At 39.8% G+C, this 12,658-nt stretch overlaps 2 protein-coding genes across 2 annotated transcripts in view; both read left to right on the top strand.

Annotated features, from left to right (window-relative positions):
* Window positions 1-2,670, top strand: part of RHAG (Rh associated glycoprotein) — a 22,675-nt gene extending 20,005 nt beyond the window's left edge. Inside the window, exon 10 of the mRNA XM_086631434.1 lies at window positions 2,632-2,670. Within this exon, the coding sequence (XP_086487560.1) occupies window positions 2,632-2,646 (15 nt within the window). The 3' untranslated portion in view covers window positions 2,647-2,670. The remainder of the gene's footprint in view (window positions 1-2,631) is intronic.
* Window positions 2,638-12,658, top strand: LOC104380581 (cytochrome P450 2K1-like). Its single transcript, XM_009988096.2, has 9 exons — window positions 2,638-2,838; window positions 5,951-6,113; window positions 7,025-7,174; window positions 7,454-7,614; window positions 8,498-8,671; window positions 9,286-9,427; window positions 10,118-10,302; window positions 10,504-10,645; window positions 12,415-12,658. Exons 1-9 carry the CDS (start codon window positions 2,653-2,655, stop codon window positions 12,600-12,602), a joined length of 1,491 nt encoding a protein of 496 aa, XP_009986398.2. The 5' UTR covers window positions 2,638-2,652; the 3' UTR covers window positions 12,603-12,658.

The following is a 12,658-nucleotide window of genomic DNA, read 5'->3' as shown; positions in this document are numbered from 1 at the left end:
AAATTTTAACAAAATGAAACAAAAGAGTTGGACTTAAAGAAATAAAAAAATTATCTTATTATTATTTCACCTTATTAGCAATTATTTGTTATTTAAACTAACCAAAAGTCAGTCTTATTGACACTCAGACCTTTTCTGAAACACCAGTGGGTGATCATAACTTTGAAGACTGTCTTACAGATATTCAGTACTACCTCTTTCAGAGCAGTATCTTTGTATTTTATTACTGAAAGGTAAATTTATTTTGAAGACATTTACTGAACATTTACCTACAAAATTTCTTTTAACATTTGTATTCAAAGTTGATGCTGATTAAATGCATGAATTAAATGAGCAGATGATCAACTGTATTTGATATTTCTTGGGGACATACAGTCTTCTCCCTTTCTCATCAGGATCAACCTGTTAACAAAGTATGTATGGTGAGGCTCTTGTCAAAAGAAAGCTCTTCCTTTTCTTCACAAGCCTCCTGAAGAAGTTCACCTCTCACCTCCACTAAGAGTTTCCATTGCAGACCTGGACCTCTTCCCTTCCAATGAGTTTTCCATCCACCCAAAGCCCTTTAAGGTCTACACTATTCCTAGAGCTTTTTTCAGATATCTTTCTGACTCAGAAACAAAAAATACATGCATTCAATACAAAATATATTAACAGTCCACCGCTGCATATGTGTCCCTACATCTATGCACCTTCTCATTAAGCAAACAAGCCAGGGATCAGTCTCTGGTACTGCACAGATCACATACATACTCATACAACGACATTTTCTCTTCTCTGACCTCCAAGGTAGACCTTGGTTCTTTACACATTCCTCCAGAGACACACACAGAGATACACATAAATACTAGTACAACCTACCACAAGAAAATGATAGATGTCGTCTCAATTCAGAACTACTATGCAAACATGTTGAAGAGTACCAGAGGAAATCCTACACTTGGAACTAAGAACTAACTTACTTCAGAATAATATGCATATTCATAAGATCTATGGAATTCTTAAAAAAAACCAAACCCAACTTTAGAATCAAACTCTCGCCAGCATTGTCTTCAAAGGTGCAAAGATGCTTACTTTATTGTGAGTGACACAGTCAATGTGACCAGATTGCCAAATTTTCCATCAAGTTTGGCCAATGACCTCTATGTCTGCATCCAATTTGGATATTTTTTTCTTCAGTTCATGTTAGGTGAGGAGAATTGAGATAGTGAAAAGAATGGCTTTTGCTCTACCGAGTCTTGCTCACTCAGATGACTAAGCAGCACAAGAATTTTCCCCTGTTCCTCGAAGAACCTGAACAAGTTCTCTTCACACATCATGTAAAACACCATAGAGCAGTAAAGTATTTGACTACCATAAACTTAACACTTTAGAAACAACTTATTTGGTTCAAGACGTGTCTAGAGACATTGCCTGTCAGAGCTTGAAGGAGCCACAAACATTGGTCCAAGGGGAAATGTTCCCAAGCAGGGAAGAAACACTCACAACCTGTCACTCATCTCCATGATAATCATAGAATCATAGAATCATTTAGGTTGGAAAAGAACCTTAAGATCATCGAGTCCAGTCACTTCTCCCAGTCTTCCTGTTCTTCTTCCTCTGGTTCCTTCTTTTACTACTTTTTCTCCTCCTTTTCCTCTTTTTCTTCCAGCTTTTATTTCTGCAATTCTTTTCACCTTGCTCAGCTCACTCACTACCTGCTGGCACTGCAGGAACCTGCTGGATGAAATCAGCAGGACTGAGCAGGCAAGGGCTGGGACTGTTTAGCCTAGAGGAGAGAAGGCTCAGAGGAATCTTATCAGTGTGCATAAACATCTGCAGCAAGGGTACAAAGAAGACAAACCCAGGCTCTTTTTAGTGGTGTCCAGTGCCAGGACCAGAGGCCATGGGCACAAGCTGAAATGCAGGAGGTTCCTTCTGAGCATCAGGAAACATTTTCTTACTGTGATAGTGACCAAGCACTGGCACAGGTTGCCCAGGGAGACTGAGGAGTATCCCTCCTTGGAGATAGTCAAAAGCCATCTGGACATAATCTTGGGCAAAAAATTCTAGGTGGTCCTGCTTGAGCAGGGGGGTTGGACCAGCTGACCTTCAGAAGTCCTCTCCAACCTTAACAATTCTGCCATTCTGTGATTTGAAATTCCCAACGAATTTGATGAAAACAAAGTTATATCAATTCCTAAGCACTTAAAAAAAAATAAATCCCTGTGGATTAATCTCTTGGGCATTGGCATTCTGATTTCAGTTTTCAGGGTATCAAGGCTGTGCCTATACTAATGACGAAAATATAGCTAATCAGTAACCTGAAGAGCATGCAGAATTTATGACTTTTGTACTAAACACCAGGTTGATGACCTATGATTCTCTGTGTTCTTGGACTTTCACTCTTGGACAGTGAGCTACACTCTCACCCAGTCACACGGGCATGGCTAGCAAACATTTACCTGTCTCAGTACCATACTGAGGACTTATTAGCAAGCACAGGGGAAGAGAACAAAACCAGTCATCAATCGCAAGAAAAACATACTCTTCACTGGGAAAGAGGTTTATGGACTAGTATAAGTATCTCTCAAAGGAAATTTTTGCAGGAAGGCAGAGATCCAGAGTCCACATTTTCTCGTTTCTCTTCTGTAGCAAATACTTGGCTGAATAGAGATGGACTGGAGCAGCTACACTTCCATCGGTTTAGTGCTAATCCTGATTTTTCTATCCATTTTGAAAATGGGAGGTTTCTGGAAGAATCACCGGGTGAAGAATTTTCCTCCAGGACCAAGAGCATTACCCATCATTGGAAATCTGCATTTGTTTGATTTTAAGAGACCCTACAGGACTTATCTACAGGTAATCACTATTGGTCCCATAACTGCACATATCACCAAGCCTCATAGTCCAAGATGGCAGAGAGTTTCTCCTATTGCACCCAAAGTGTTACATCTACAGATGACCCTTAGCAAAGGACAGGAGACTGTTATTTGAGCAGAAAACTTTGAATGCAGAGAGATTTGTTCTTTCCTGTAATACTTGCTTTCTTCACTGCAACTTCATGCATCTAGCTTTCAGTCTTAAACAATTCTCAAATTAACTACAGGTGTTCACCTTATTTTTGCGGCAATTTTGTGAAAAAGGCAACTGAATAAGAAGTGGTTTTGATATGTGGTATAACTCCTTCCACTTTCCACTGATTTATATAGAATCATAGAATCATTGAACGGTTTGGGTTGGAAGGGACCTCAAAGATCATCTAGTTCCAACGCCCCTGCCATGGGCAGGGACACCTTCCACTACATCAGGTTGCTCAAAGCCTCATCCAACCTGGCCTTGAACACCTCCAGGGATGGGGCAGCCACAACTTCTCTGGGCAACCTGTTCCAGTGCCTCACCACCTTCATTGTAAAAAATTTCTTCCTTATATCTAATCTAAATCTACCCTCTTTCAGTTTAAAGCCATTGCCCCTTGTCTGGTGTTTCTTACCACCCTTTCCTCCTTTCTTCCCCAAAAGCTGAAGATAACTATATATGCTTAATATTCAGGGCCAACAGTTGCCAGAATATAGAGCAAAGCTGTTAGCAAACCAAAGTGATAAATCTTTTGGGTATTTTCTACTACTTTCTTAACCTAGTTTATTGTAGGATTTTCCTGATCTTGAATTAGAAGACTTCTATGAACCTGGTCCTTAGAGGTTTTTCTACATAGACATTGAAATTACATATGTCTTCCTTGCTGATTATTTTTTAAAGGATATTTGCACCTACATATCTGTATGTATGCTACATCCACAAATCAAAAGACTGCTGAGACACAGTATCTGGAAAATCATCTGTAGCTATCCAATGAAGCCTAACTGAGTTGGAAAAGCAAGCTTCATCTCTTTTCAGTCCAACAGAACCAACAAATCTCTGCTATAATTCCAGTGAATCCATTCTAATGGAGAAGTTTGGTTCTCTGACTTGAGCTTAGCTCAAGGTTTAAAATTCACACATACTTAGCGTGCAAACGCAGCTGAAGACCATATGCAATCAACGTTGCAAGCATTGGAAAGTCCTTACTGGAGAACATCCCTTGAAAAGATCATATTCTGCCACAGATACAGCAGTTTGGGATAAAAGTATCATCACTGAAGAAGCTACTCTGAATTCAGACACTGCTGCTATGTTATTTCTTATAGCTGGCTGGACTTACTTACCAGTTGCTGAACATTTTGCGTATCAATGCTAAATAGTTGCCTTCTGTTTCTCTGTGCGAACATCTTAGAAAATAAATACAGTCAGGAAACCACTCTCCTGTTGCCAAGAGAATCAGGAACATTGAGTTATATGAAAATGAATCTGCTTATAAAAGCTAAAAAGTTATCAGCTTAGGCCAAACATTGTGTGATGGTTTGATGTAAAGGGGTTCTGGTGGCAGAAGAGGGGATTCGCTCCCTGTGACTTCCCTGGTTTTGGAACCAGGTCAGACCCGGTTCTGCCCACCAGATCGGACTCCCATCCCCCTCAGGGTTGAGCCAATTGGCGCCTCTGCGAATTGCACTATTTAGGCTGGGATAAAGGAACCGGAAAAGGTGCGCTTTTACCTGGGAGTGGGGAGAGAAGGGAGGAGGGCGCTGTTCGTGCTCCCTGGCTCCCAGTCAGGTGACTGCCCACGCTGGGCCGGCACCACCCGCTGAGGATGGCGGCGGCGGAGCTGCCTGGGGAAGTAAGGGAGTGTCCCGTTCCCGGGGTGCCCGCTGGGCCGAGTTCACCCAGAGAGGACTGAGATCTGAGAGAAATGGCCACATAGACACCAGGTCAGTGAAGATGGAATGGGACGAGGTGTGCTGGAGCTGAGTTTCCCCTGCAACTGGTGGCGAGACGGCAGGTGGCCGCCCTGCAGCCAGGACAGACTCGGTGGAGCAGAGACCCACTCGCAGCCCGTGGAGAAGTTCACGTTGGAGAAGAGATGCCTGAGCCTGAGGACAGTCGTGGAGCATGAGACGAACAAGGTAGAGACACATCTAGAGTCTATATGACGACCCACGCCGGAGCGAGTGGCAACAACTCCCTAAGAATTCGAGACTGTGGTAAAGCCCGCACTGGAGCAATCCGATGGGGAAGGATTGCATCTTGTGGTAGGACTCACTCTGGAGAAGTCTGTGGTTTTTTCCTTGTGGGTAGGAGATCCACTGGAGCAAGGAAAAAGGGTGTAAGGACTCCTCCTCCTTTAAGAAAAGGAGCATCAGTTACAACATGGGATGAACTGACCTGTACTCCCCCATTCCCTGCCCCCCTGCATCGCTGGGGGAGAAGGTAGAGCCGGAAAGAAAAGGAAAGGGGGGAGAAGGTGTTGTTTTTAAGATCTGGCTTTGTTTCTTTTTATCCTCTCAAGTAACTGGTTTTCTTTCCCTTTGTCCTTTTAAGTAACCGTTAATAAATTGCTTTGCTTTGAAAAAGTCGACTCTGTTTTGACACATTGTCTCTGAGACAGATTCGTTGTGGATGTAGTCATACAGAAAAAGTGAGAATTTACCTAATGCTAGATCCTGGTCCAGAAAAATACTGTGGGTTTTATACAATAATGGTAGCAAAAGCTTGAACAGGTTTAACCTGTAAACAAAAGAAAAACAATAACACAGAGATCAGTGTGAAAACATGAGGCAAAAGTTGAATTTACAGGGGTTCTTGAGGGAAAACAGAGCTGTCAGCACAACCCTTGACTGACTTGGGGTTTCAGCTGTTAACGCTTGTGCTGAGTTTAGCACAATGAGACTCCACTCCTGACTGTGCCATTTAGTGATTAGCTATCATAATGTCTGGCAGGTTCACATTATTTAAATCAATTTTCCTTCTCTGTACTTAGGAAAATATTGAACGTTTTAGTAACTTAGAGGCAGGACAGGAAAATCAGCAGCAGTGAAAGGATGGTGAATTTATTTGTAAGCTGTAAAAGCTGTAAATTACCGTTATCTTTTTCTGACAGCTGTCAAAAGTATATGGACCAGTCTTCAGTGTTCAGATGGGGCCAAGGCAAATAGTAGTGATTTCTGGGTATGAGACAGTGAAGGAAGCTCTCGTAAACCAGGCAGATGCTTTTGCAGAGAGACCTATAATCCCCATCTTTGAAGATATGACCAAAGGACACGGTGAGTTGATTTTCTTTTTCCTCATCAGCTTGATTTATTCAAAAAAGTTTTTTCTTACAGAAGAAGCAGAGGCTGGCACATCACTTTGGATCATAGACTATCCAAGGCATTGGAAATAGAAAGCAATTTCATTGACTTCAGTGGGTTTATTCAAATTTGAAACTACTGACAGTGACAACAAAACAACCATAATTATAACAATAACCACAGCAACAGATAACGGATAGTCTCACACTTTCAGGATCTAGAACAGGGACATGCATGCCAGGGAATGCATTTCTAGCTCTCTTTAGTTGGTTCTGGACTTCTGTTGTTTTGGGCTTATCATAGAACGTCCTTTTCCTAAAATGAATATTATACTACTGCTGACAAATTATTCCTGACAAATTCGGGAAAACTCTGCAAACATTTTAACAGTTGCATCTTTTTATCACATTATTGCATGTAAGGTTTCTTTAATTTTTTTTTCTTTGAAAAAAATGTAACTGGTTAGCCAAATGGTGTAACAATTCCAGTGAAAAACTGATTGAGGAGGTTTTAAGACTCTATCTAAATTTTAAGACATTTGTGCCTAGCCAGGTTTCTCCTGCAATCATCAGAGATATGAGGTCTCAGAGTAATTCCACATCCACAGTATGATGACCAGCAGTTTGAAATTGAATTTGTAATGTCCTCTTTCTTTCAGTGACAAATATCTCTGAGAGATATATATTCTTAAATAGTTTATCCTACTTTTTGTCTGCAACAAACTTATTCATAAGGCCTGAAAATACTTTAAGTTGTTTTTTTCCTCAGTCAGATGTAATTTACCTTGTTTTAAAAGTGACTCCGACTAAATGTCTACATTATTTGTGTAAAAATTAGTTATTTAAAATCTTTAAAGTCACCTTGAAATGTTCTCTTTGTGTCAGGGATTATTTTTGCTCGTGGTGAAAACTGGAAGGTGATGCGAAGATTTACTCTAACAACCTTACGAGACTTTGGAATGGGAAAAAGGGCCATTGAAGACCGCATTGTGGAGGAATATGGGTATCTGGCAGATGTCATTGGGTCACAAGAAGGTAGGTAGAGGATTCATTCCTCAAACCTCTAAGGTTTTATTCAAGTACTCAGAGGCTTGCCAGAAACCTTCTCAAGTTCAGCCCTTTTTAAGAAATCCTGTACTCAGGCTGAAACAATTTGATGAATTTGACTTCCCTGGCATTTTGTGTCTTGGCATGGTATTCTAACATTGAATAACCAATAATATCAATAAGAGTAATAAATAAATAGAAATAATTAGTATTAAATTTACTTAGTCTCTTGCCACAATGTAATGTATTCTTTTGTTCGCTATGTAGGAAAGCCCTTTGATGCTAGTAAAATAATTAATGCAGCAGTTGCTAACATAATTGTATCAATATTACTTGGAAAACGATTTGACTACAAAGACTCCAGATTTCTGAGACTTCTACAGTTGACCAATGAAAACATGAGGCTTGCTGGAAAACCTTTGGTTACGGTAATGATAAACATTTTTAGATCGCTGTTCCTCTGGATGCCATAGGAACATAGTAATACTGGTAGTCAATTATTCCTCTTAAAGAGAAAAATTTGACACTCTGAGAGATAATAGGTTTACAAGCACCTTCTGGGACAAAACAAGCTTGAGAGACAGTCTGGGAATCTTAAAGCCAGCAACTAAACCCCTAATCTTTCAAAAACATACTTAAGCTACTGTTTGAGGAGTGCTAAATCTGGACTGAAAAAAATCAGACCATGTAGTGCACGGAGAGTAAGCTCAACATTCCCTCAAAATACAGTTCACACATAAAAAGTACCCAGGCAAAACAGTACGCTCTCAGAACATGGGGCAGGGAGAAGCTATAGAGTATGTGGTCTACCTGTACAAGGAGCCCTGATACAAAAGATGTCTTTCCATGCTTCTAGTACACTGAAATGTCTCAATGAGTAATAAATATGGTCTGATACTCACATGCAATGCTGTCACACACCAGATTAACTTCTGTTCCTTCAGGCTTTGAAACAGAAAAACACAGTTGGCAGAAGAGCTGGCTAAAACAATAAAAAAAGTTGCTGGCCAATGTTTCCATCTTCATGGTGGAAAGTTGCAGGTTTTTGAGTCTGACATTTACCTTACTCCTGCAAAATAGTCTCTGCTTCCAGTAGTTTGGGTCTGAGAGGTTTCTTTACCATCAGTGCTCCTTGATGGATTTTGCACCTTGAATTTCTCCAGTCACTTTTTCATGTTCTACAGAACAAAATATTCATGTTAAGACTTTGTCTTTGTACCTGCAAAACTGGCACAATATTATTAATTTGTTTCTGTAGTGTTTTCAGATCTTTGGCTGCTAAATTCTCCCTAACATCTTTTGCTCTCGTAGATGTACAACATCTTCCCACATCTTGGATTCCTGCTGAGGGCTAACAAGGCTCTTCTCCAAAACAAAAAAGAATTCAATGCTTATGTAAAAGTTACTTTTGTAGAACATCTCAAAACTTTGGACAAAAATGATCAAAGAAATTTTATTGATGCTTTCCTTGTTAAACAGCAGGAGGTAACGGACTCTTTTCTTATTTATTTGAAGTCTTATGGTTATATGAATGCATTTACAATTTCCTTTCAGTCTTTATAATTATAGCTATATGTCATTAGGGAATCTATTTTTGACAAAACACATCTGAAAAATCAGTAGAGTTGAATCGATATTTCACTCTCTTGCAGTTCCACCCCCTTTTAATCCGCAAACGTTTATCTTTATTTATGTTTTTCTCCAGACTATAGCAATATATTCACTGAGGCTGACTCTTTTTATGTTTTCTCTGTTGTCTTAATCCTTATGGCTCTTTCACAAACATAATGCATTATAAAACAAAAGCACTACCTGGGCTTTACTGGAGTCTTTATTTGGAGACTCTGATACATCTGAATTATCTTCTTCATAGAGAAACCAGATCTCTTTACATCTGAGCCCAGTAAGGGCAGAGATCATGCAAAAGATAAAACCTATGTCAACACTATTCTACAGGTACAACCCCAAAGTGCTTCTTTGTCTTTCACACTTTTTTAAAATACAGGATTTATTTCTTAGTAAATGTTTAGGTATGTAAGTTGCATTTTCACATGGAAAGCTTTAAGTTTTCATCCTTTTATTTAAACTGCTTCTTTCAGGACAAATCCACTACCAAAGGGTATTTCCATAATGACAACTTGATAAACTTGGTAGGAAATTTATTTGCTGCTGGTGTTGAGACAATTTCCACCACTCTAAACTGGGGCTTTCTGCTGATGCTAAAGTATCCTGAAATTCAGAGTAAGTGGTCTTATGTACACTCAAGGCACCAGGAACTGAACAGGAACCTTGAGGGTCAACATACCTGTTAATACACTAAGTTACAAAAAAACAAGACTTGTAGCTGATTATCTTCTAGGTATCGCTGTGCCCTGTGGTTCAGACCTAGTGAGGGACACACTAGTCAGCCTCCTGGTAGATTACAAACAGAGTTCATATGGGACAGGTCTTTTTCTCAGTCAAAAACTATTAATTAAGAAGAACAGAGCTGTCCTGTGCTGGGGAATGAAATTGTTCCAGGTTTCCTTCAAAAACAGGCTGTTGATAAACTAAAGGTCTGTGCAGATGCTAAATGGACTACAGTGAGGCTCTAAGTGCCTGAGAAGATTCAGGGAGTTGCTCTGTCTGACATCTGCATTCCAGTTTATCATACAGGGTTGTTAAGAGTCAAGTGGGGTTTTTGAAACGCCTCTTGGTCAGAGTAAGAAACTTTAGGCAGAAGAAAGGGCAGAAAAAGAGGAGGGTTTAGGTTTTTTATCGGTAAAGAAATAAACACTGCAGTTTTGTCCACGTTTCATTACTTCTGAAAGGAAGAAAAGATTTGGGAGAGTTTATGGTTTTCATTCAAGGTTTTTTATACTTCATAAAGTACAATATGTCTCAGGGATGAATGAGTCCTTCTTTGTTTCTTATAGTTGATTCTTTCCTCAGGAAAGGTCCAAAAAGAGATAGAGCAAGTGATAGGGTCAAACCCTCCACGAATTGAGCATCGAACTCAAATGCCATATACAGATGCTGTCATCCATGAAATTCAGAGGTTCGCTAATATCTTGCCATTGGATTTGCCTCATGAAACTGCTGCAGATGTCACTCTCAAAGGCTATTTCATTCCCAAGGTGAGATGCTTACAAGATTGTTACTTATGCATTTTTTCTTTCTCAAACCAGGTTAACATGATAAACATGAACTCTCTAATGAAGTCACATAACAGCAGTCAAAATAATCTTCTTCTGCAAGCTGACAGTCTTGATGTCTTATTGCCCTTACTGTCACCACAATATTTGCTCATGGATTAATTCTACTGTCTTATTTCACAGGGAACCTACATCATCCCCTTACTGACCTCTGTCCTGCAAGACAAATCACAGTGGGAGAAACCAGATGTGTTCTATCCTGAACACTTTCTTGACGCCAAAGGAAAGTTCATGAAGAAAGATGCTTTTATGCCTTTTTCAGCAGGTGCCTTCTCCTTTCCATTTACTGCTGTTGCAGTTAGAAATCTTAGACAAGAATGACTTGTACCAGTGGGTTTTATGTTACTGAAGCTTGGCCTCCACACACGTCTTTTTCATGGGACCATTTCACAACACGTGTTTCACTGATTTCTCAGGACACGCCTCTGATAAGAAAGAGTGCTCACAGATGTCTGCTAATTCCTCCAGCCTCTGGATGTTATTAGTCCGTCAGTTAGTACGCAATCATTATAAATCAGAATTTGTAGTGCTTTCTTAAATATGAGAGAGGCTTTCAGCAAATTCCATGATGGTTTTAGACAACACATTTCTGTTCCATAATCTGTAGCCTGCAACTCCTCTATAGTCTGAGCTTCTTTGTCTCTGATTCTTACCATATCCAGCTGCATTGTCTATGACCACACACAAAGCACACAGGGAAGGTAGTTTCTGTGTCTTTCCTGGGAAATTATGGTTAATTTTTGCACGTCCCTTTTAAAAAGTCCTGAATAATGTCGGCCAGGATCAAGACTTCATATACTGTGCCAACAAAGAAAAGTCGCCTTAAATAAAATCCCAAATTCTGTGTAAAATCAAAGGACAGAAAAGGTTTGCTTTTTGAGGCTTCCACAGAGCATGGCATTCACCTAAGCTTACACACCTGCACCATTTGTCAAAGCATAGGAGATTCCTACCCTCACAATGACTACTCCTTCTCTGGCATTTCTCCTGCTTTGCAAGCTCTGTCATTGCTCAATTAAGTTCCTATACATCAGTCTTTGGGTAACTTGTCTATCATATCCACAACACTGCATTTTTTAGAGACCCTATTTGTGCATTTTTAATTCTGCATGATATTTGAATAAGGTCATTTCTTATCATACTCACCATTGAATATATAGTAAATAGATTTTTTTCATAAAAGGGCTTATGCTACTTTCAACTTACAGGCCTTTTTCAGATTTAAGTCTAGATGTCCTACATGAAAGCGCATCCAGGGAGTGTCAGGTCTAGGCTTTCCCTGGGGGGCTTTTCATAGCACAGCCATGCAATAGCTCTTCCATTTTCTTTCTCTCACACAAGGCAGTTAAAAGCAAATCTTAGTTCAGGTCTTTGCTAGTTCTGATCTTGAATCACCATGCTCTGATTAAGGCAGTTTACAAGCTGCTAAATTTAACCAGGATTGAGAAAAACTTATATTCACAGTGTTTTTGAAGAAAGGCTTACATTAGGGGCTCCATAGAATATCTCCACCACCTTCCTCCTCAGTCTCACTCTAGCCAGCATTTGTGAGTCTCCAAGGTCTTTTCTGACAAAATTTAATATAAAAAATTGCCTGTGACTAGATTAATAGACCCAAAGTCTAGACTAAATCAGTCAAAATTGGTCTGGGATGCAAAAATTGAATCAAGTAGAAGAAAAACCTGAAAATTACGAAAAATACAAATGTTATTGAAAACTGGAATTAAGGAATTCAGATTGCATTTCTGTATATTTCTCCCCAAATGAAAGCATTTAGACGAAGAAAAAAAAAATCACCAGGTTATCGTACCTCTGAAGATCAAGTATCCTCTCTCTCAGATGATTCTTGTACTCAATAGGCTTTTAAAAACTACTGTGTTCTTTATTTATAGCTAGGATATGACATTTCAAGTGTTCTAAATTTCCACTGATGTTCCTCAGAATAAGAGCTGCTCAGAGGTTTTTATTTCTTCCAACTACTGAAGCAGCAGCTCCCACTGGCTCTCTAATGGTCTGTTCTGCATTTCGTTTCAGGGCGGAGGATCTGCGCCGGTGAGAATCTTGCCAAAATGGAGCTCTTTCTCTTCTTCACCAGTCTCCTCCAGAAATTCACCTTCCACCCTCCCCCCGGAGTTTCCATCTCAGACCTGGACCTCAGCCCTGCTATTTCATTTAATGTCATCCCCAAACCCTATAAAATGTGTGCTGTACCGCATTCCTAGAGCTCTAATCAGCACCAGTTTGTTCAAAAAAAAGAAATCAAATTACTTTTTCATGA

The sequence above is a fragment of the Tauraco erythrolophus genome, chromosome 2 (assembly GCF_009769465.1).
Source record: "Tauraco erythrolophus isolate bTauEry1 chromosome 2, bTauEry1.pri, whole genome shotgun sequence".
Classification (NCBI taxonomy): Eukaryota; Metazoa; Chordata; class Aves; order Musophagiformes; family Musophagidae; genus Tauraco; species Tauraco erythrolophus.
This window is presented reverse-complemented; position numbering and strand designations above follow the sequence as displayed.

What these genes read in the sequence shown, in the direction of transcription:
- LOC104380581 (XM_009988096.2), top strand. Translation starts at nt 2,653, where the DNA reads ATGGACTGGAGCAGCTACACTTCCATCGGTTTAGTGCTAATCCTGATT. An exon ending in TGTCATTGGGTCACAAGAAG is followed by an intron (nt 7,175 to 7,453) that starts GTAGGTAGAGGA and finishes TTCGCTATGTAG; the next exon opens with GAAAGCCCTTTGATGCTAGT. An exon ending in TTTTATGCCTTTTTCAGCAG is followed by an intron (nt 10,646 to 12,414) that starts GTGCCTTCTCCT and finishes ATTTCGTTTCAG; the next exon opens with GGCGGAGGATCTGCGCCGGT.